We start from the raw sequence: 25,203 nt of genomic DNA, 5'->3' as shown, positions 1-25,203 counted from the left end.
TTTTAACTCCCTGAAAACCCTCTTGTAGGCTATGTGGATTCCCACTGTATGACAGCAAGCAGAGATCTTGAAAACCAGGATGAATTGATGCAGAAAGCAAACCGGAAAACTACAACTTTCCTATCCTAGAAAGAATGACATGTATTTAATCTCCACATGTTATAATGCATAGAACGTAGCCATGGCTAGCTGTGACGAGCAGGGAGCAGCTCCAATCCTAATGACACGATAGGGGATCCGCATGTCGTGTTTGTCTTCTCTTTTCAATAAAGATGTTATTATTGAATAATAATTAAAAAAAAAAAAAAAAAATCTTGTCCTTCCACCCTGCGCGCCGCTGATATATGGGGAGCGTCCCTGCGCCTGATGACGTAATGTTGGGGGCGGGGCCGATGAGAGACGCTTGCGGCCCCGCCCCCTCCTCCTCCATAGTCAGTTTGGTGTGCCGCCGACGGGCAGAGAGTGACGGGGAGGTGGCCGGAGCGCGGACGGCAGAGTGTGCGGCCACCGGGCTGACAGGCCGCGGCTTCCGTAGGAGGCAGACGGCGGCATACACCCCTTCACTTCCGTGGCCGGGCTGCTGCTAGTGGCCTCGGGATGTCAGCGACTTATGGCTCGCTGGGGCTAATGACAGGAGGCGGGGAAGCGGCGACGCTGGCCACTAGTGCCCCGCTGCTGTCCCAGCCTCAGGAGAGCTTCCCTCCGCTGCCCCCGCTGCCATTAGCCTTCGAGGGCCTGGGGCTGGGCCCTGTGGAAGAAGCGGACTCCCTGGACGGGCCGGAGTATGAAGAGGAGGAGGTGGAGATTCCTCTCAGTGCGCCCCCCACCAACCAGTAAGTACCCCGGTGTGCTGCCCCTGTGCTCTCCCCGGGCACACCCTCCTCCACACCCAGCCCTGGCCTGCCATGCTCTCCACATTCCTCCGCCTGAGAGGGCATGCTGGGGGTTGTAGTCCCCTGGTCAGGGATGCACTGATGCCTGTGGTGAGCTGCCCGTCCTCTCAGTATAAGGGGCACATGTCAGGAGTGAATGGCATGTATGGGCATGGTGTGCTGTATGTGCATGGAAGGCAGTACAGGTCACGGACCATCACTCCCAACATGGCACACAGGGGGTTCTATTATAGCCGATGACACTCTGATGGAGATGCATCCTGGTGCTGACCAATCTGTCCTGGAAGTGACAGGTTTGGTGGGGAAACCTGCTAAAATGGTGGCTCTGTCAAGGTGGAGGTGCGGCGGCGCCTGCCACACATGGAGCCCTCCCTGTGTTCTCTAAAGGTGATGACTGATCAGATTACCGGCAGCTCCTAGGACATTATATACAGTGTATATGGGAGCGTTCCGCATCCTTTGTTTTATGGACAGTCCCTCTTAGGACACTTCTCTATGAGCCAGAGGTGCTATAAATATTGGGGTACTGCTCCCCTCAGCCGGGGGTTAGACAGGATGCACCCCGATGACTCAATTACCAGAAATTGATGGCATCAGAAAGGCTTCCAGTCTCTGAATAGTGTCCGGGGATTGTGGGACTTTAGGTCTCCGCTAAGTTGGTGATGGCCGCGTTTGTCCCAGGAGTCAAGTGGAAGTTCTTATTTCATGTCCAGACTGGTCCCTGCAGTGTAAGGGTACTTTCACACTTGCGTTCGGGGCTCCGCTTGTGAGTTCCGTTTGAAGGCTCTCACAAGCGGCCCCGAACGGATCCGTACAGCCCCAATGCATTCTGAGTGGATGCGGATCCGCTCAGAATGCATCAGTCTGGCACCGTTTTGTCCTCCGCTCAGCAGGCAGACACCAGACAATGTAAGTCAATGGGGACGGATCCGTTTGAAATTGACACTATATGGCTCAATTTTCAAACGGATCCGTCCCCCATTGACTTTCAATGTAAAGTCAAAACGGATCCGTTTGCACTATCATGAACAAAAAAATAAATTTTTTTTTTTTTTTTTTTTTGTTCATGGTAATGCAAACGGATCCGTTCTGAACGGATCTAAGCGTTTGCATTATAGGAGCGGATCCATCTGTGCAGATACCAGACGGATCCGCTCCGAACGCAAGTGTCAAAGTAGCCTAAGGGATGTCCTGTAGGAATGTCTCTTTATGCCCAGGTAATGAAGGTGGGCTTGTTTATACCCCATTATATTGGATTGGAAGAAGGCACACCATGCAGCGATATTCTGTCAAAATGACAGACCCCATTTTAAGTCAGTGGGGTCCTCTGGTTGCTATTGGCATCAATCATATAAGGATTCTGACTGCTGAGACGGAGAAGAAAAGTAAGAAACTTGATGGACGTGGGAACAGAGCTGTGGTCACCCCGCTTTGGAGTCTCCCGATGGCAGCAGCGGTGTCCCTGGGCTGAGGGCACGGACACAAGTACTAAAGATAATGCCCCTATAGGGCTAGGTTGTGCGGAAGGTGTATCAGCAACGATCAGCTTGTCCCCATTAAATCTTCCTTAAAGGGAACCTGTCACCTGGATTTTGGGTATATAGCTGAGGCCATGGGTTGCTAGATGGCCGCTAGCACATCCGCAATACCCCAAAAAAACCGATTTGATACATATGCAAATAACCTGAGATGAGTCCTGTATGTGAGATGAGTCGGGGACAGCACTCATCTCAGGTTAAAGGGCTTCTGTCACCCCACTAAACTAATTATTTTTTGTGTGTGTACTAATAATCCCTATTCTGCGATATTGCGATGCATTATGTTATTAATCATTTTCGTTCAGTAGATTTAGCAAAAAACTAACTTTTATGATATTCTAATTACCGGTCTACCAGCAAGTAGGGCGTCTACTTGCTGGTAGCAGCCGCAGAAAACCGCCCCCTCCTTCTGTTGATGGACAGGGCCAGCCGCGATCTCCTTCCCCTCCGGCCGGCTCTGTCAGCATTTCAAAAATCGCGCGCCTGTGTTGATTCTGCGATGACGTCTTCTCTTTCGGTGACGTCATCGGCGCAGGCGCACTGAGGGAGTGCTGAGGAGGCGAGCCTCCTTATCTCAGAGCGCCTGCACCGAATCAACACAGGCGTGCGATTTTTGAAATTGGCTAATATTAGCATATCTTAAAAGTACGTTTTTTGCTAAATCTACTGAACGAAAATTATTGAATGGGCACCTGCATATGAGCAGTTATATGCACGGACCATCGTTCCATGGCGAGAAAATTTGAGCATGCTTTATCTGTGTCCATCTCTCCTTCAAGTTATTCGATCACACGAAGGGAGCTGTGGGAAAAATGGGGCGCATGTGAACTGTCCTTATACAGTCCTTTTAAAAACGTGTATGTATACCCCTTCCAGAACACAGACTTGCCCCTCTGGAAGAGGCCTGGCATTTGTAGGCCGCTTTTATTGTTTTTCCTTTTGCTGAAAAGGAATCCAGAGGACTATCTTATTTTTCACCCTATAAGACGCATCGGCCCATAAGACGCACCTAGGTTTTAGAGAACAATAAAAAAATTTTTTTTCCATTACACCTCAGGTCAGACCAGCAATCAGGCCTCAGATCAGACCCCAATGCCTCAGATCAAGCCCCCATATGTCAGCCGTCTATCAGTCAGCCATCAGCCCCCAGTGCAAATAAAAAAAAAAAAAAAACTTACCTCTCCTGCTCCTGGACGCCACCGCTCCTCACCATTGCGATCCTCTTCATCCTGCTGTCGGCTATGTATAGCGGCGCACAGTGTGAGTTCACAGAGCGACTTCACACTGTGCGCAGCCCTGCACAGCCGATAGCCGAGCCGAGGACCAGCAAGCGGTGAGTACAGAGCCTTCACCGCTTCCCGGTCCTCCGGTACTAATGAAGCGCTTTCATACTGGAAGCGCTTCATTAGTATTAGCCTCATAAGAAGCAGGGGCATTTTCCACCCACTTTGGGCGGAAAAAGTGTCTTATGGGGCGGAAAATACGGTAATTCAGGGCATATCCCATAATACATTTCATCCCCATACAGGTAGTCTAAGGAGAGGGCTGGAGGAACAAGCTGCTTGAGGAATTTTTCTCTGATAAAATGGATTACAAAGTTTCTTATATTCACTGGTACTATTGAATTGTGCAAAGTTTTGATTTCAGAAATATATCCCAATTGTTGTGGGTCTGAGCGCTGAGACCCAAGCACTAGAATAAGGAGTGTGAGGCGCTCGCTGCAGGAGAGGAAGCTAGACGGACTCCATAAAAAGCCCGTCTCCTGCAGTGAGGAGACTGCAGACCCACAAATGATCAACCTGCTGGCTTCCCTTCCATTCACTTCCATTCTTGCTTGCTTTAAAGGGAGTCTGTCACCTCCATATGGCCATATACAGTGCTTACATGGCTCTGTAGCACACCTATACAGGATTGTAACAGTACCTTTGTCTTTAGACTTGCACCAGCAGGAATTAACTAAGTTTAATTCATATGCAAATGAGCACTCGCAAGTGCCCAGGGGCGGCGTTCAGTGTGTAGGTGCCCAGGCTGCTCTGCCTTCTTTCACTTTACTCCTCCCCAGCCTCTGGCTTTGCCCGCCCTCCAAGTCCAGACCTATCGATGAGGCAAGAGACTTGGAGGGCGGGCAAAGGCAGAGGTTGGGGAGGAGCAAAGTGAAAAGAAGGCAGAGCAGCCTGGGCACCTACATGCTGAATGCTGCCCCTAGGCACTTGTGAGTTCTCATTTGCATATGAATTAAACTTCGTTTTTCCTGCTGGTGCTGGTGCTGGTGCTGGTCTAAAGACAAAGGTACTGTTACAATCCTGTGTAGGTGTGCTACAGAGCCATGTAAGCACTGTATATGGCCATATGGAGGTGACAGACTCCCTTTTAATCTCAACTGGGTATATGCACATGGTGCAGAAAATCTGCCGCGTAATACAGTACCAGCAAAGTAGATTAGACTTTCAAAATCTGTGCGGTTATGGAGCTGTGATGCAGAGTTTCACTGCAGAGCTCCCAGTTTGCAGCGCAGAGAGTGAGATCTGGTGCAAGTTCGCCACAAAATCTGCAAGTAACAGGTGGATTCTGGTCCGGAAATACAGTGAAAACATGAAAATACACAGAGTACACCGCTTTGTGCATATACCCTTGGTGGGACCCGCCGATTATCTAATGTGTATGGGGCCTTCATACTCGAAGGCTGATTTCGGATTGGGCATGTTGGATTATAACATATTATTATTTTTTATTTTTCTTGTTCTCTGAAAAGCTGCTACCAGAGAAACGAGCGGCTTTAGTCTCCTCTTCCTACTGAAAACATAAACATTAGGGATGAGCGAATCGACTTGGATGGTACATCTGAAATGGATTCACTAAAAACGTTGTTGTAATACAGTGTGAAATTCCCACTCTGTACGGTATTAGAATGTATTGGCTCCGATGAGGGTAATAACTTCTAGAATTATTACTGTAAAAAAACCTTGTAACCTCTGGTTTGGTTCCAAGGTACCACTTGGGGGGGTTTCCTAGGGGTAGAACCACCGCTTCACTATGATTAGCGCTGTGCAGCCCTAGTCCTATTACTGTCTGGGACTGTTTAGGAAGATACTATATGGCTGACGTCACATGGGCGATTGCGGTCTGGGAAAACTGGTCCGTGTCATTTCCTGGTCCGACCTGAACTTACTGCGTCACACTAATCTACCATGGAGTCCATTTCTGCCTGATTGCAGGTCCATTGTCCTGTGCCCTGTATGATGCAGTCAGTCCGGGTAAGGCCCCATTCCACTTTCCATGTCTGTTACATCTATGGAAAAAATTAGTCCATGTTTTGGTCCGTGCCTTTTTTTTTTTTTTTTGCCCTCCGTGTGTCATCTGTATTCCACAGAAACTGCTCTGCTGAGAATTAATTTCCAGAGCATCTCCTACCAGTGGTGGGTGAAAAACAGACCAAGCACAGATGCCACCCATGTCGTGATTTTCAAGGACCCATAGACTTCAGTGGGCGTTTGTCCCGCATCACGGACTAAAGTAGTGCACGTCTCCGTGACTTTTTCAGTGACCCACGGTTAGTACAGAAATACTGATATATGAACAAACATATTAAAATGAATGTCTACATGTACATTTGCTGTCTGCAGAAATTGTGGTTAGCACACGTCGGTGAAAAACGGAAATGTGAACGTCTCCTAATATGGACATCACACCCGGGGGGGGGGGGGCGTGGGGTTTCACAGGGGCGGATTGGGAACTTGAAGTGGCCCTGGAAAAAAAAACTAAAAGTGGCACCACGTTTTAGGCTGGTCCAATTTGACAGAAGATGGGACAAAACAAGTAGACAGGTACAACAGAAGTAGACGGGGCCTGCAGTACCATAGTGCAGCACAGAATACCGCCTCAGCACAGCCAAATACCACAGGGCAGCACAAAATACTTCCTCCCCAACCACAGTATCACTAGGGCACCTGTGGCCATTGAGCATCAGATCATTATGTACCTGGCCTGCGGCCATCAAGAGGGCATGCGTGGCCCCATGAGCATCGGCCCACCAGGAAACTGTTTCCTGTATGGTCTATAGCCAAACCGCCCATAGTGTTTCAAGAAGATAAAACCCATCCGGATACTGCTCGCACTACACAACATGCATTTCGGGGTATTCAACATCTGCCCTAGCCAGTTCCATCGCCAGATATCTTCTCCATCTATAATGTCTAGGACTGGATGAGGAGACAGATCTTCTACTCACAGCAGTCAACAACCACCTTTGCTGAACTACAGGTCTAGGAGGCTGAAATAGCCTGGAGGTACATACCACCGGATCTCCAGCATCTGTATGTCTGTTAGCCTGGCAGACTGTATTGCAGCAAGGAGAGAGACCACCCAGTATTAATGTCATCCTGTCCCAACATATAGTCTGCTGCAGAACCCAAAATAAAGGGGGCACCACCTTGGTTGTGTGATCTCTGACCGAGCATGACTAGTAGGTTATACTTGGTCAATCACTTGAAGTTTTCTAGGTGTTCCTATTCAATTAGCCTATAAATGAAGGACTATGGCTATGCTCTGGATGGGTCATCAGTATCTGATCGGTGGAGGTCCGATCAGCTGTTTGAGAAGGCGCCAGTGACGACACATTCATTGAACATGTGGCTTAAGTGCAGCTCAGTCACATAGAAGGGAATGTGACTGAGCTGTGATACCAAGCGCAGCCAGTATACAGTGTACGCTACTGTGCTTGGTGAGCAGGAGTGCAGCTGATCAGTGGCGGTCCTGGGTGTTGGACCCCCACTGATTTTTATATACAGATGATCTACCTTGAGGATAGGTCATCAGTAGAGTTGAGCGAACACCTGGATGTTCGGGTTCGAGAAGTTCGGCCGAACATCCCGGAAATGTTCGGGTTCGGGATCCGAACCCGATCCGAACTTCGTCCCGAACCCGAACCCCATTGAAGTCAATGGGGACCCGAACTTTTCGGCACTAAAAAGGCTGTAAAACAGCCCAGGAAAGAGCTAGAGGGCTGCAAAAGGCAGCAACATGTAGGTAAATCCCCTGCAAACAAATGTGGATAGGGAAATGAATTAAATAAAAATTAAATAAATAAAAATTAACCAAAATCAATTGGAGAGAGGTTCCATAGCAGAGAATCTGGCTTCCCGTCACCCACCACTGGAACAGTCCATTCTCAGATATTTAGGCCCCGGCACCCAGGCAGAGGAGAGAGGTCCCGTAACAGAGAATCTGTCTTCATGTCAGCAGAGAATTAGTCTGCATGTCATAGCAGAGAATGAGGCTTCACGTCAGCCACCACTGCAACAGTCCATTGGCATATATTTAGGCCCAGCACCCAGGCAGAGGAGGGAGGTCCCGTAACAGAGAATCTGTCTTCATGTCAGCAGAGAATTAGTCTGCATGTCATAGCAGAGAATGAGGCTTCACGTCAGCCACCACTGCAACAGTCCATTGGCATATATTTAGGCCCAGCACACACACAGGCAGAGGAGAGAGGTCCCGTAACAGAGAATCTGGCTTCATGTCAGCAGAGAATCAGTCTGCATGTCATAGCAGAGAATGAGGCTTCACGTCAGCCACCACTGCAACAGTCCATTGGCATATATTTAGGCCCAGCACACACACAGGCAGAGGAGAGAGGTCCCGTAACAGAGAATCTGGCTTCATGTCAGCAGAGAATCAGTCTGCATGTCATAGCAGAGAATGAGGCTTCACGTCAGCCACCACTGCAACAGTCCATTGGCATATATTTAGGCCCAGCACCCAGGCAGAGGAGGGAGGTCCCGTAACAGAGAATCTGTCTTCATGTCAGCAGAGAATTAGTCTGCATGTCATAGCAGAGAATGAGGCTTCACGTCAGCCACCACTGCAACAGTCCATTGGCATATATTTAGGCCCAGCACACACACAGGCAGAGGAGAGAGGTCCCGTAACAGAGAATCTGGCTTCATGTCAGCAGAGAATCAGTCTGCATGTCATAGCAGAGAATGAGGCTTCACGTCACCCACCACTGCAACAGTCCATTGGCATATATTTAGGCCTAGCACACAGGCAGAGCAGAGAGGTCCCGTAACAGACAATCTGGCTTCATGTCAGCAGAGAATCAGTCTGCATGTCATAGCAGAGAATGAGGCTTCACGTCACCCACCACTGCAACAGTCCATTGGCATATATTTAGGCCTAGCACACAGGCAGAGCAGAGAGGTCCCGTAACAGACAATCTGGCTTCATGACAGCAGAGAATTAGTCTGCATGTCATAGCAGAGAATGAGGCTTCACGTCAGCCACCACTGCAACAGTCCATTGGCATATATTTAGGCCCAGCACACACACAGGCAGAGGAGAGAGGTCCCGTAACAGAGAATCTGGCTTCATGTCAGCAGAGAATCAGTCTGCATGTCATAGCAGAGAATGAGGCTTCACGTCAGCCACCACTGCAACAGTCCATTGGCATATATTTAGGCCCAGCACACACACAGGCAGAGGAGAGAGGTCCCGTAACAGAGAATCTGGCTTCATGTCAGCAGAGAATCAGTCTGCATGTCATAGCAGAGAATGAGGCTTCACGTCAGCCACCACTGCAACAGTCCATTGGCATATATTTAGGCCCAGCACCCAGGCAGAGGAGGGAGGTCCCGTAACAGAGAATCTGTCTTCATGTCAGCAGAGAATTAGTCTGCATGTCATAGCAGAGAATGAGGCTTCACGTCAGCCACCACTGCAACAGTCCATTGGCATATATTTAGGCCCAGCACACACACAGGCAGAGGAGAGAGGTCCCGTAACAGAGAATCTGGCTTCATGTCAGCAGAGAATCAGTCTGCATGTCATAGCAGAGAAATGAGGCTTCACGTCACCCACCACTGCAACAGTCCATTGGCATATATTTAGGCCTAGCACACAGGCAGAGCAGAGAGGTCCCGTAACAGACAATCTGGCTTCATGTCAGCAGAGAATCAGTCTGCATGTCATAGCAGAGAATGAGGCTTCACGTCACCCACCACTGCAACAGTCCATTGGCATATATTTAGGCCTAGCACACAGGCAGAGCAGAGAGGTCCCGTAACAGACAATCTGGCTTCATGACAGCAGAGAATTAGTCTGCATGTCATAGCAGAGAATGAGGCTTCACGTCAGCCACCACTGCAACAGTCCATTGGCATATATTTAGGCCCAGCACCCAGGCAGAGGAGAGAGGTCCCGTAACAGACAATCTGGCTTCATGTCAGCAGAGAATTAGTCTGCATGTCATAGCAGAGAATCAGGCTTCACGTCAGCCACCACTGCAACAGTCCATTGTCATAAATTTAGGCCCAGCACCCAGGCAGAGGAGAGAGGTCCCGTAACAGACAATCTGGCTTCATGTCAGCAGAGAATTAGTCTGCATGTCATAGCAGAGAATGAGGCTTCACGTCAGCCACCACTGCAACAGTCCATTGGCATATATTTAGGCCTAGCACACAGGCAGAGCAGAGAGGTCCCGTAACAGACAATCTGGCTTCATGACAGCAGAGAATCAGTCTGCATGTCATAGCAGAGAATCAGGCTTCACGTCAGCCACCACTGCAACAGTCCATTGTCATAAATTTAGGCCCAGCACCCAGGCAGAGGAGAGAGGTCCCGTAACAGAGAATCTGGCTTCATGTCAGCAGAGAATCAGTCTTCATATCATAGCAGAGAATCAGGCTTCACGTCACCCACCACTGTAAGAGTCAATTTTCATAAATTTAGGCCCAGAACCCAGGCAGAGGAGAAAGGTCCCGTAACAGACAATCTGGCTTCATGTCAGCAGAGAATCAGTCTTCATATCATAGCCTAGAATCAGGCTTCACGTCACCCACCACTGTAAGAGTCAATTTTCATAAATTTAGGCCCAGAACCCAGGCAGAGGAGAAAGGTCCCGTAACAGACAATCTGGCTTCATGTCAGCAGAGAATCAGTCTTCATATCATAGCAGAGAATCAGGCTTCACGTCACCCACCACTGCAACAGTCAATTGTCATAAATTTAGGCCCAGCACCCAGGCAGAGGAGAGAGCTCCCGTAACAGAGGATCTGGCTTCATGTCAGCAGAGAATCAGTCTGCATGTCATAGCAGAGAATGAGGCTTCACGTCACCCACCACTGCAACAGTCCATTGGCATATATTTAGGCCTAGCACACAGGCAGAGCAGAGAGGTCCCGTAACAGACAATCTGGCTTCATGTCAGCAGAGAATCAGTCTGCATGTCATAGCAGAGAATGAGGCTTCACGTCACCCACCACTGCAACAGTCCATTGGCATATATTTAGGCCTAGCACACAGGCAGAGCAGAGAGGTCCCGTAACAGACAATCTGGCTTCATGACAGCAGAGAATCAGTCTGCATGTCATAGCAGAGAATGAGGCTTCACGTCACCCACCACTGCAACAGTCCATTGGCATATATTTAGGCCTAGCACACAGGCAGAGCAGAGAGGTCCCGTAACAGACAATCTGGCTTCATGTCAGCAGAGAATCAGTCTGCATGTCATAGCAGAGAATGAGGCTTCACGTCACCCACCACTGCAACAGTCCATTGGCATATATTTAGGCCTAGCACACAGGCAGAGCAGAGAGGTCCCGTAACAGACAATCTGGCTTCATGACAGCAGAGAATCAGTCTGCATGTCATAGCAGAGAATGAGGCTTCACGTCACCCACCACTGCAACAGTCCATTGGCATATATTTAGGCCTAGCACACAGGCAGAGCAGAGAGGTCCCGTAACAGACAATCTGGCTTCATGTCAGCAGAGAATCAGTCTGCATGTCATAGCAGAGAATGAGGCTTCACGTCACCCACCACTGCAACAGTCCATTGGCATATATTTAGGCCTAGCACACAGGCAGAGCAGAGAGGTCCCGTAACAGACGATCTGGCTTCATGTCAGCAGAGAATCAGTCTGCATGTCATAGCAGAGAATCAGGCTTCACGTCAGCCACCACTGCAACAGTCCATGGTCATAAATTTAGGCCCAGCACCCAGGCAGAGGAGAGAGGTCCCGTAACAGACAATCTGGCTTCATGTCAGCAGAGAATTAGTCTGCATGTCATAGCAGAGAATCAGGCTTCATGTCAGCCACCACTGCAACAGTCCATTGGCATATATTTAGGCCTAGCACACAGGCAGAGGAGAGGTTCATTCAACTTCGGGTAGCATCGCAATATAATGGTAAAATGAAAATAAAAATAGGATTGAATGAGGAAGTGCCCTGGAGTCCAATAATATATGGTTATGGGGAGGTAGTTAATGTCTAATCTGGACAAGGGACGGACAGGTCCTGTGGGATCCATGCCTGGTTCATTTTTATGAACGTCAGCTTGTCCACATTGGCTGTAGACAGGCGGCTGCGTTTGTCTGTAATGACGCCCCCTGCCGTGCTGAATACACGTTCAGACAAAACGCTGGCTGCCGGGCAGGCCAGCACCTCCAAGGCATAAAAGGCTAGCTCTGGCCACGTGGACAATTTAGAGACCCAGAAGTTGAATGGGGCCGAACCATCAGTCAGTACGTGGAGGGGTGTGCACACGTACTGTTCCACCATGTTAGTGAAATGTTGCCTCCTGCTAACACGTTGCGTATCAGGTGGTGGTGCAGTTAGCTGTGGCGTGTTGACAAAAGTTTTCCACATCTCTGCCATGCTAACCCTGCCCTCAGAGGAGCTGGCCGTGACACAGCTGCCTTGGCGACCTCTTGCTCCTCCTCTGCCTTGGCCTTGGGCTTCCACTTGTTCCCCTGTGACATTTGGGAATGCTCTCAGTAGCGCGTCTACCAACGTGCGCTTGTACTCGCGCATCTTCCTATCACGCTCCAGTGCAGGAAGTAAGGTGGGCACATTGTCTTTGTAGCGTGGATCCAGCAGGGTGGCAACCCAGTAGTCCGCACAGGTTAAAATGTGGGCAACTCTGCTGTCGTTGCGCAGGCACTGCAGCATGTAGTCGCTCATGTGTGCCAGGCTGCCCAGGGGTAAGGACAAGCTGTCCTCTGTGGGAGGCGTATCGTCATCGTCCTGCCTTTCCCCCCAGCCACGCACCAGTGATGGACCCGAGCTGCGTTGGGTGCCACCCCGCTGTGACCATGCTTCATCCTCATCCTCCTCCACCTCCTCCTCATCCTCGTCCTCCTCGTCCTCCAGTAGTGGGCCCTGGCTGGCCACATTTGTACCTGGCCTCTGCTGTTGCAAAAAACCTCCCTCTGAGTCACTTCGAAGAGACTGGCCTGAAAGTGCTAAAAATGACCCCTCTTCCTCATCCTCCTCCTCCTCCTCCTGGGCCACCTCCTGTTCCATCATCGCCCTAAGTGTTTTCTCAAGGAGACATAGAAGTGGTATTGTAACGCTGATAACGGTGTCATCGCCACTGGCCATGTTGGTGGAGTACTCGAAACAGCGCAACAGGGCACACAGGTCTCGCATGGAGGCCCAGTCATTGGTGGTGAAGTGGTGCTGTTCTGTAGTGCGACTGACCCGTGCGTGCTGCAGCTGAAACTCCACTATGGCCTGCTGCTGCTCGCACAGTCTGTCCAGCATGTGCAAGGTGGAGTTCCACCTGGTGGGCACGTCGCATATGAGGCGGTGAGCGGGAAGGCCGAAGTTACGCTGTAGCGCAGACAGGCGAGCAGCGGCAGGATGTGAACGCCGGAAGCGCGAACAGACGGCCCGCACTTTATGCAGCAGCTCTGACATGTCGGGGTAGTTGTGAATGAACTTCTGCACCACCAAATTCAGCACATGCGCCAAGCAAGGGATGTGCGTCAAATTGGCTAGTCCCAGAGCTGCAACGAGATTTCGCCCATTATCACACACCACCAGGCCGGGCTTGAGGCTCACCGGCAGCAACCACTCGTCGGTCTGTTGTTCAATACCCCGCCACAACTCCTGTGCGGTGTGGGGCCTGTCCCCCAAACATATGAGTTTCAGAATGGCCTGCTGACGTTTACCCCGGGCTGTGCTGAAGTTGGTGGTGAAGGTGTGTGGCTGACTGGATGAGCAGGTGGAAGAAGAGGAGGAGGAAGCCGAGAAGGAGGAGGTGGCAACAGGAGGCAAAGAATGTTGCCCTGCGATCCTTGGCGGCGGCAGGACGTGCGCCAAACAGCTCTCCGCCTGGGGCCCAGCTGCCACTACATTTACCCAGTGTGCAGTTAGGGAGATATAGCGTCCCTGGCCGTGCTTACTGGTCCACGTATCTGTGGTTAGGTGGACCTTGCTACAGATGGCGTTGCGCAGTGCACACTTGATTTTATCGGATACTTGGTTGTGCAGGGAAGGCACGGCTCTCTTGGAGAAGTAGTGCCGGCTGGGAACAACATACTGTGGGACAGCAAGCGACATGAGCTGTTTGAAGCTGTCTGTGTCCACCAGCCTAAATGACAGCATTTCATAGGCCAGTAGTTTAGAAATGCTGGCATTCAGGGCCAGGGATCGAGGGTGGCTAGGTGGGAATTTACGCTTTCTATCAAATGTTTGTGAGATGGAGAGCTGAACGCTGGCGTGTGACATGGTTGAGACGCTTGGTGACGGAGGTGGTGGTGGTGGTGTTGGTGGTACATCCCCTGTTTGCTGGGCGGCAGGTGCCAACGTTCCTCCAGAGGCGGAGGAAGAGGCCGAGGCGGCAGCAGCAGAATAGGCCGAGGCGGCAGCAGCAGAAGAGGTAGCAGGGGGAGCCTGAGTGACTTCCTTGGTTTTAAGGTGTTTACTCCACTGCAGTTCATGCTTTGCATGCAGGTGCCTGGTCATGCAGGTTGTGCTCAGGTTCAGAACGTTAATGCCTCGCTTCAGGCTCTGATGGCACAGCGTGCAAACCACTCGGGTCTTGTCGTCAGCACATTGTTTGAAGAAGTGCCATGCCAGGGAACTCCTTGAAGCTGCCTTTGGGGTGCTCGGTCCCAGATGGCGGCGGTCAGTAGCAGGCGGAGTCTCTTGGCGGCGGGTGTTCTGCTTTTGCCCACTGCTCCCTCTTTTGCTACGCTGTTGGCTCGGTCTCACCACTGCCTCTTCCTCCGAACTGTGAAAGTCAGTGGCACGACCTTCATTCCATGTGGGGTCTAGGACCTCATCGTCCCCTGCATCGTCTTCCACCCAGTCTTGATCCCTGACCTCCTGTTCAGTCTGCACACTGCAGAAAGACGCAGCAGTTGGCACCTGTGTTTCGTCATCATCAGAGACATGCTGAGGTGGTATTCCCATGTCCTCATCATCAGGAAACATAAGTGGTTGTGCGTCAGTGCATTCTATGTCTTTCACCGCTGGGGAAGGGCTAGGTGGATGCCCTTGGGAAACCCTGCCAGCGGAGTCTTCAAACAGCATAAGAGACTGCTGCATAACTTGAGGCTGAGACAGTTTCCCTGGTATGCATGGGGGTGATGTGACAGACTGATGGGGTTGGTTTTCAGGCGCCATCTGTGCGCTTTCTGCAGAAGACTGGGTGGGAGATAATGTGAACGTGCTGGATCCACTGTCGGCCACCCAATTGACTAATGCCTGTACCTGCTCAGGCCTTACCATCCTTAGAACGGCATTGGGCCCCACCATATATCGCTGTAAATTCTGGCGGCTACTGGGACCTGAGGTAGTTGGTACACTAGGACGTGTGGATGTGGCAGAACGGCCACGTCCTCTCCCAGCACCAGAGGGTCCACTAACACCACCACGACCATGTCCACGTCCGCGTCCCTTACTAGATGTTTTTCTCATTGTTATGGTTCACCACAACAACAAATATATTATTTGGCCCAATGTATTGTATTCAAAATCAGCGGGATATAAATTTGAGGCCTAGTATTTAGGCGCTGGGTGACCGGTATGGATTTAGTGACAGAATTAGACTTGGAAATGCACAGAAGCGTGTGTGTGAAGTTATTCTGAATGACCCTATGTGCACCTTCAATATTATATACCCTTTTAGGGATAGATTTCAAATAGCTCTGATATAGCAGAAACCACTAAATTATGAAATTGCTAAATTGGGAATTGTACTTCAACCCAGAACAAAAAATGTGCTTTGACGGACACTAAATATCTTGCCCAGCAACAACAGTACAGCGGTGGGTAACGAGAGATTTAGAGGGATTTAAATTTGAGGCCTAGTATTTAGGCGCTGGGTCACCGGTATGGATTTAGTGACAGAATTAGACTTGGAAATGCACAGAAGCGTGTGTGTGAAGTTATTCTGAATGACCCTATGTGCACCTTCAATATTATATACCCTTTTAGGGATAGATTTCAAATAGCTCTGATATAGCAGAAACCACTAAATTATGAAATTGCTAAATTGGGAATTGTACTTCAACCCAGAACAAAAAATGTGCTTTGACGGACACTAAATATCTTGCCCAGCAACAACAGTACAGCGGTGGGTAACGAGAGATTTAGAGGGATTTAAATTTGAGGCCTAGTATTTAGGCGCTGGGTGACAGGTATGGGTTTAGTGACAGAATTAGACTTGAAAATACACAGTAGCGGGTGTGTGTGAAGTTATTCTGAATGACCCAATGTGCACCTTCAATATTATATACCCTTTTTGGGATAGATTTCAAATAGCTCTGATATAGCAGGAACCACTAAATTATGAAATTGCTAAATTGGGAATTGTACTTCAACCCAGAACAAAAAATGTGCTTTGACGGACACTAAATATCTTGCCCAGCAACAACAGTACAGCGGTGGGTAACGAGAGATTTAGAGGGATTTAAATTTGAGGCCTAGTATTTAGGCGCTGGGTCACCGGTATGGATTTAGTGACAGAATTAGACTTGGAAATGCACAGAAGCGTGTGTGTGAAGTTATTCTGAATGACCCTATGTGCACCTTCAATATTATATACCCTTTTAGGGATAGATTTCAAATAGCTCTGATATAGCAGAAACCACTAAATTATGAAATTGCTAAATTGGGAATTGTACTTCAACCCAGAACAAAAAATGTGCTTTGACGGACACTAAATATCTTGCCCAGCAACAACAGTACAGCGGTGGGTAACGAGAGATTTAGAGGGATTTAAATTTGAGGCCTAGTATTTAGGCGCTGGGTCACCGGTATGGATTTAGTGACAGAATTAGACTTGGAAATGCACAGAAGCGTGTGTGTGAAGTTATTCTGAATGACCCTATGTGCACCTTCAATATTATATACCCTTTTAGGGATAGATTTCAAATAGCTCTGATATAGCAGAAACCACTAAATTATGAAATTGCTAAATTGGGAATTGTACTTCAACCCAGAACAAAAAATGTGCTTTGACGGACACTAAATATCTTGCCCAGCAACAACAGTACAGTGGTGGGTAACGAGAGATTTAGAGGGATTTAAATTTGAGGCCTAGTATTTAGGCGCTGGGTCACCGGTATGGATTTAGTGACAGAATTAGACTTGGAAATGCACAGAAGCGTGTGTGTGAAGTTATTCTGAATGACCCTATGTGCACCTTCAATATTATATACCCTTTTAGGGATAGATTTCAAATAGCTCTGATATAGCAGAAACCACTAAATTATGAAATTGCTAAATTGGGAATTGTACTTCAACCCAGAACAAAAAATGTGCTTTGACGGACACTAAATATCTTGCCCAGCAACAACAGTACACCGGTGGGTAACGAGAGATTTAGAGGGAATTAAATTTGAGGCCTAGTATTTAGGCGCTGGGTCACCGGTATGGATTTAGTGACAGAATTAGACTTGGAAATACACAGTAGCGGGTGTGTGTGAAGTTATTCTGAATGACCCTATGTGCACCTTCAATATTATATACCCTTTTAGGGATAGATTTCAAATAGCTCTGATATAGCAGAAACCACTAAATTATGAAATTGCTAAATTGGGAATTGTACTTCAACCCAGAACAAAAAATGTGCTTTGACGGACACTAAATATCTTGCCCAGCAACAACAGTACAGCGGTGGGTAACGAGAGATTTAGAGGGAATTAAATTTGAGGCCTAGTATTTAGGCGCTGGGTCACCGGTATGGATTTAGTGACAGAATTAGACTTGGAAATGCACAGAAGCGTGTGTGTGAAGTTATTCTGAATGACCCTATGTGCACCTTCAATATTATATACCCTTTTTGGGATAGATTTCAAATAGCTCTGATATAGCAGGAACCACTAAATTATGAAATTGCTAAATTGGGAATTGTACTTCAACCCAGAACAAAAAATGTGCTTTGACGGGCACTAAATAACTTTCCCAGCTACAACAGGACAACGGTAACGAGAGATTTAGAGGGATTTAAATTTGAGGCCTAGTATTTAGGCGCTGGGTGACAGGTATGGGTTTAGTGACAGAATTAGACTTGGAAATACACAGTAGCGGGTGTGTGTGAAGTTATTCTGAATGACCCTATGTGCACCTTCAATATTATATACCCTTTTAGGGATAGATTTCAAATAGCTCTGATATAGCAGAAACCACTAAATTATGAAATTGCTAAATTGGGAATTGTACTTCAACCCAGAACAAAAAATGTGCTTTGACGGACACTAAATATCTTGCCCAGCAACAACAGTACACCGGTGGGTAACGAGAGATTTAGAGGGAATTAAATTTGAGGCCTAGTATTTAGGCGCTGGGTCACCGGTATGGATTTAGTGACAGAATTAGACTTGGAAATACACAGTAGCGGGTGTGTGTGAAGTTATTCTGAATGACCCTATGTGCACCTTCAATATTATATACCCTTTTAGGGATAGATTTCAAATAGCTCTGATATAGCAGAAACCACTAAATTATGAAATTGCTAAATTGGGAATTGTACTTCAACCCAGAACAAAAAATGTGCTTTGACGGACACTAAATATCTTGCCCAGCAACAACAGTACAGCGGTGGGTAACGAGAGATTTAGAGGGAATTAAATTTGAGGCCTAGTATTTAGGCGCTGGGTCACCGGTATGGATTTAGTGACAGAATTAGACTTGGAAATGCACAGAAGCGTGTGTGTGAAGTTATTCTGAATGACCCTATGTGCACCTTCAATATTATATACCCTTTTTGGGATAGATTTCAAATAGCTCTGATATAGCAGGAACCACTAAATTATGAAATTGCTAAATTGGGAATTGTACTTCAACCCAGAACAAAAAATGTGCTTTGACGGGCACTAAATAACTTTCCCAGCTACAACAGGACAACGGTAACGAGAGATTTAGAGGGATTTAAATTTGAGGCCTAGTATTTAGGCGCTGGGTGACAGGTATGGGTTTAGTGACAGAATTAGACTTGGAAATACACAGTAGCGGGTGTGTGTGAAGTTATTCTGAATGACCCTATGTGCACCTTCAATATTATATACCCTTTTAGGGATAGATTTCAAATAGCTCTGATATAGCAGAAACCACTAAATTATGAAATTGCTAAATTGGGAATTGTACTTCAACCCAGAACAAAAAATGTGCTTTGACGGACACTAAATATCTTGCCCAGCAACAACAGTACAGCGGTGGGTAACGAGAGATTTAGAGGGAATTAAATTTGAGGCCTAGTATTTAGGCGCTGGGTCACCGGTATGGATTTAGTGACAGAATTAGACTTGGAAATACACAGTAGCGGGTGTGTGTGAAGTTATTCTGAATGACCCTATGTGCACCTTCAATATTATATACCCTTTTTGGGATAGATTTCAAATAGCTCTGATATAGCAGGAACCACTAAATTATGAAATTGCTAAATTGGGAATTGTACTTCAACCCAGAACAAAAAATGTGCTTTGACGGGCACTAAATAACTTTCCCAGCTACAACAGGACAACGGTAACGAGAGATTTAGAGGGATTTAAATTTGAGGCCTAGTATTTAGGCGCTGGGTGACAGGTATGGGTTTAGTGACAGAATTAGACTTGGAAATACACAGTAGCGGGTGTGTGTGAAGTTATTCTGAATGACCCTATGTGCACCTTCAATATTATATACCCTTTTTGGGATAGATTTCAAATAGCTCTGATATAGCAGAAACCACTAAATTATGAAATTGCTAAATTGGGAATTGTACTTCAACCCAGAACAAAAAATGTGCTTTGACGGACACTAAATATCTTGCCCAGCAACAACAGTACAGCGGTGGGTAACGAGAGATTTAGAGGGAATTAAATTTGAGGCCTAGTATTTAGGCGCTGGGTCACCGGTATGGATTTAGTGACAGAATTAGACTTGGAAATACACAGTAGCGGGTGTGTGTGAAGTTACTCTGAATGACCCTATGTGCACCTTCAATATTATATACCCTTTTTGGGATAGATTTCAAAGAGCTCTGATATAGCAGGAACCACTAAATTATGAAATTGCTAAATTGAGAATTGTATTTCAACCCAGAACAAGAAATGTGCTTGAACGGACACTAAATAACTCGCCCAGCTACAGCACTAGGGACAGATTTAGCTGGATATAAATTTGAGGCCTAGTATTTAGGCGCTGGGTGACAGGTATGGGTTTAGTGACAGAATTAGACTTGGAAATACACAGTAGCGGGTGTGTGTGAAGTTATTCTGAATGACCCTATGTGCACCTTCAATATTATATACCCTTTTAGGGATAGATTTCAAATAGCTCTGATATAGCAGAAACCACTAAATTATGAAATTGCTAAATTGGGAATTGTACTTCAACCCAGAACAAAAAATGTGCTTTGACGGACACTAAATATCTTGCCCAGCAACAACAGTACAGCGGTGGGTAACGAGAGATTTAGAGGGAATTAAATTTGAGGCCTAGTATTTAGGCGCTGGGTCACCGGTATGGATTTAGTGACAGAATTAGACTTGGAAATACACAGTAGCGGGTGTGTGTGAAGTTATTCTGAATGACCCTATGTGCACCTTCAATATTATATACCCTTTTTGGGATAGATTTCAAATAGCTCTGATATAGCAGGAACCACTAAATTATGAAATTGCTAAATTGGGAATTGTACTTCAACCCAGAACAAAAAATGTGCTTTGACGGGCACTAAATAACTTTCCCAGCTACAACAGGACAACGGTAACGAGAGATTTAGAGGGATTTAAATTTGAGGCCTAGTATTTAGGCGCTGGGTGACAGGTATGGGTTTAGTGACAGAATTAGACTTGGAAATACACAGTAGCGGGTGTGTGTGAAGTTATTCTGAATGACCCTATGTGCACCTTCAATATTATATACCCTTTTTGGGATAGATTTCAAATAGCTCTGATATAGCAGAAACCACTAAATTATGAAATTGCTAAATTGGGAATTGTACTTCAACCCAGAACAAAAAATGTGCTTTGACGGACACTAAATATCTTGCCCAGCAACAACAGTACAGCGGTGGGTAACGAGAGATTTAGAGGGAATTAAATTTGAGGCCTAGTATTTAGGCGCTGGGTCACCGGTATGGATTTAGTGACAGAATTAGACTTGGAAATACACAGTAGCGGGTGTGTGTGAAGTTACTCTGAATGACCCTATGTGCACCTTCAATATTATATACCCTTTTTGGGATAGATTTCAAAGAGCTCTGATATAGCAGGAACCACTAAATTATGAAATTGCTAAATTGGGAATTGTATTTCAACCCAGAACAAGAAATGTGCTTGAACGGACACTAAATAACTCGCCCAGCTACAGCACTAGGGACAGATTTAGCTGGATATAAATTTGAGGCCTAGTATTTAGGCGCTGGGTGACCGGTATGGATTTAGTGACAGAATTAGACTGGGATATGGCCAAAAAATGAACAGACTATTGCTGGTTAAATGCACTTGGTGTGACAGCTTCACCCTGATGTAGGCTTTAGCCAAAAAACAACCACACCATTGAGGGTTAAATGCACTTGGTGACAGGCGCAGCTTGCCCCTGATTTTGTATATGGCCAAAAAATGAACAGACTATTGCTGGTTAAATGCACTTGGTGTGACAGCTTCACCCTGATGTAGGCTTTAGCCAAAAAACAACCACACCATTGAGGGTTAAATGCACTTGGTGACAGGCGCAGCTTGCCCCTGATTTTGTATATGGCCAAAAAATGAACAGACTATTGCTGGTTAAATGCACTTGGTGTGACAGCTTCACCCTGATGTAGGCTTTAGCCAAAAAACAACCACACCATTGAGGGTTAAATGCACTTGGTCGCAGCTTGTGCTGGCGCACCACAAGACACAAAATGGCCGCCGATCACCCCAGAAAAATGAGACTGACAAACGGTCTGTGCAGCCTAAAAACAGTGAGCAATTGAGGATCAGCAGCTCAATGATCCACAGCTGCAGATCGATCAGTTAATCAAGTCCTTTGGAGGAGTTAATCTGCCTAATCTCGCCCTACTGTCGCAGCCGCAACCTCTCCCTACGCTAATCAGAGCAGAGTGACGGGCGGCGCTATGTGACTCCAGCTTAAATAGAGGCTGGGTCACATGGTGCTCTGGCCAATCACAGCCATGCCAATAGTAGGCATGGCTGTGATGGCCTCTTGGGGCAAGTAGTATGACGCTTGTTGATTGGCTGCTTTGCAGCCTTTCAAAAAGCGCCAAGAAAGCGTCACAAAAGCGCGAAGAAAGCGACGAACACCGAACCCGAACCCGGACTTTTACGAAAATGTCCGGGTTCGGGTCCGTGTCACGGACACCCCAAAATTCGGTACGAACCCGAACTATACAGTTCGAGTTCGCTCATCCCTAGTCATCAGTAGTAAAATCGCAGAAAACCCTTTTTAACCACCTCAGCCCCCCTAGCTTAAACCCCCTTAACGACCAGACCACTTTTTACAATTCTGCACTACACTACTTTCATGGTTTATTGCTCGGTGGTATTTCATTGCTGCTGACATTTACTTTTTTGTTATTAGTCGAAATTTACCGAATTTTTGGCAAAAAAATACATTTTTCACTTTCAGTTGTAAAATTTTTCAAATAAAACTACATTTCTATATATTTTTTCCCTTTCATCCTCCATGACGGCATACCATGAGAGATGACCCGCCTCCAACCAGGTACGGGACAGGAAGTATAAATTTGACCCTCCTCCGGCTCCTCCTCAGTGTCTTCCTGTCCCTCCAGGTAGGAGATAGGTTTTCCCTTATGGTCGCCGACCATGAAGAAAGAAGAGGATTACCATGTGAGGAGGCAGCAGAGTCCGGACCCTAGTTGGGGAAAACGGGCTCTGAAAGACCTGTCTCTTACCTGCTGCTAGCGCGGGCAGACAGGTCCACGTGGGGCCGGACACTCAGGGAGTCCCTCCGGTCGGTTGCTAAACTCCACACTGCGATCCGGCATGGCCGGCGCTCACAGTGTCGTCACCGGAAGTGGACGCGCTCCATGCGTTCCACGAAGCGTTCCACAGGCTTACTTCCGGTATGGGGCCTGAGAGCACTTCCGGGCGGTGGATCGCATGCCGGCGGCGGCGGGAGATTCAAAATCGCGCAGGATTATGACGGAGGTCGTCCTCTGATCTGAGGTCTTAAGGTAAAGCTATTTAAGGGGGAACAGTGAGCTGGCTTCTTACCCTAAAATCATGCTGGATCCAGGTGAAATATGGAGACCACTCAGGGATCCATACCAGTGAGTAATGTCGCCAGGACAAGGGTAAAGGCAGTATATTCTGTTAAGTTAACCCTTATGTATTTTCTTTCTTTCTGTATGTGTGTCAGAGAAAGAGAGTGCTCAGAAAGCAAAATCTAGTCAGAGGGCAAAAAAGTGCAGTCTCTGTTCTGTTAAAACTTTCTGATTCCTCTACTAGGAAAGTGTGTAAAAAATGCACTGACAACATTTCTAAGGATTTAGTTCCGTCCCTAAAAGAAGAACTTAAAAACACAATTAGGGAAGAAATCAGGGCTGCTATGTCAGATACCTCATTAATCCCTTCCTGCTCCAAACAGGCGCAGGGACCAGCGAGGGGGATTCAGAATCAGGCTGAAGATTCTGGTTCGGATTCAGAAAAAATCTGTAGACCAGTCCATGACGAGATGTTCAGTGGATTTGAGCAGAGGTCTAACCGAGGCTTTCCGGTACATAAAAACATGCACGATCTAATTAAAAGGGTATAGAGATCCCCGGATAGGAAACTATTCATTCCTAAGACAATAAGGCGACGGCTCCCCTTTTCTAGTGAAGATGAAGCTCTTTTAACTACCTGTCCTAAGATAGACGTTTCCCTATCTAAATTAGTGAAGGGTCCAAACGCCTTACCATTTGAAGACATGGGATCATTAAGGGACCCCATGGATAAAAAGACTGATCAGACCCTCAAAAAGACATGGGAAGCTTGTGCGGCCCTGTTCAAACCAAACCTAGCTGCAACTTCAGTATCCAGATCACTAAAGAAATGGCTCACGCAGTTAGAATCCTGACTGAAAAGCGGAAATACATATGGTGATCTAAAAGATTCCTTTCCGCTCTTAATTAAAGCTGTGGATTTCCTATCAGATTCCACTGCGGAATCTGTCAGGATAGCTGCAAAGGCATCTGGGTTAGCGGTCGTGGCAAGAAGGTCCCTCTGGTTAAAGTCTTGGTCAGGTGAGGTCAGTTCAAAATTAAAGTTATGTACCTTACCTTTTCATGGTAATTTGTTGTTTGGAGAAGATTAAGAGTCCATCCTAGAAAAGGCTTCCGATTCAAAGTAGACCTTTCCCAGAGATTCCGGGAAAAGGAAATTTCCCTTTCGGAGGGTTAAAAAAAGGGACCCCCTTTCAAGCAAAGTCAACAAACCCTTGGGTCTTAAATACAATATCAGAAGGCTACAAAATAGTTTTCAGTCTTCCTCCTCCCTCAAATATTTTCAGGGTAACTCCCATTCAAAAAAAAAAAAAAAAAAAGCTGTTCTCCAAACAAATATGGAAGAAGGGATTCGGAAGCTACTGGCTCAAAAAGCCATAATTCCGGTTCCCTATTCTCAAAAAGGTCAGGGATATTATTCAACCGTTTTTCTAGTAAAAAAAAAAAAAAAAAAAAAAGACGGGAAATTTCGGTTAATAATAAACCTAAAAAAACTTAAACAAGTTCATACCGTACAACAAATTCAAAATGGAAACAATAAGATCAACAGTGAATCTGCTGGAAAAGGGAGACTTCTTAGCCTCCCTAGACTTAAGAGACGCATACTACCATATTCCGGTATGCAAACAGTCCCAAAAAATTCCTGCAGATAGCGGTTTATTTGGGGAAAGATCTGCTCCACTTTCAGTTCCAGGTATTACCCTTTTGGGATAACCTCGGCCCCCAGGGTCTTCACAGAGGTGATGCTGGTGCTGGTGGCCCACTTGAGAAGGAGGAACATCCTGATTATTCCGTATCTAGACGACCTACTGATAGTAGGCGAGTCAAAACAGTCACTGGGGAACAATCTCTTAGTGACCTGCCAGACGCTGTATCTAGCAGGATGGCTAATAAATTGGGAAAAATCAAAGCCAGTCCCGTCCCAGGAAATAATTTTCTTGGGTCTCTCCCTGGACACCACTCGTCAGAGGACGTCTCTTACAGAGCAAAAAGTCTCTGGAGTGGTAGAAAAGGTCTCAAGGTTTCAGAGTCATCCATCTTGTTCGATACGAGAAGCTATGAGACTACAAGGGACCTTGACCTCTTGCATCCCTGCAGTAAAGTGGGCTCAGTTCCACTCTCGAACTCAGCAACAGTGGATATTAGCCGGCTGGGACAGAAACCAAAGTTCATTGGAACAAACAGTTCTGATTCCCTTTACGTTAAACCAGAGTCTTCTGTGGTGGAAACAAGTAAGTCACCTATGCCAGGGAATTCCATGGAATTCGGAGGAACAGGTGTTCATCACTACAGATGCAAGTCCTTGGGGGTGGGGAGTGCATTACTCTCAT

The 25,203-nt window shown here is 47.0% G+C and overlaps 1 protein-coding gene across 1 annotated transcript in view; it reads left to right on the top strand.

Annotated features, from left to right (window-relative positions):
• Window positions 1–396: 396 nt before the first annotated feature.
• Window positions 397–25,203, top strand: part of LOC122935664 (ras GTPase-activating protein 1-like) — a 52,151-nt gene continuing 27,344 nt past the window's right edge. The window contains exon 1 of the mRNA XM_044291483.1: window positions 397–833. Coding sequence (XP_044147418.1) covers window positions 598–833 — 236 coding nt within the window. The 5' untranslated portion in view covers window positions 397–597. The remainder of the gene's footprint in view (window positions 834–25,203) is intronic.

Source organism: Bufo gargarizans, chromosome 1 (genome assembly GCF_014858855.1).
Source record: "Bufo gargarizans isolate SCDJY-AF-19 chromosome 1, ASM1485885v1, whole genome shotgun sequence".
Classification (NCBI taxonomy): domain Eukaryota; kingdom Metazoa; phylum Chordata; class Amphibia; order Anura; family Bufonidae; genus Bufo; species Bufo gargarizans.
Note: the sequence above shows the minus strand (reverse complement) of the source record. Positions and strands in the feature narration are given on the sequence as shown.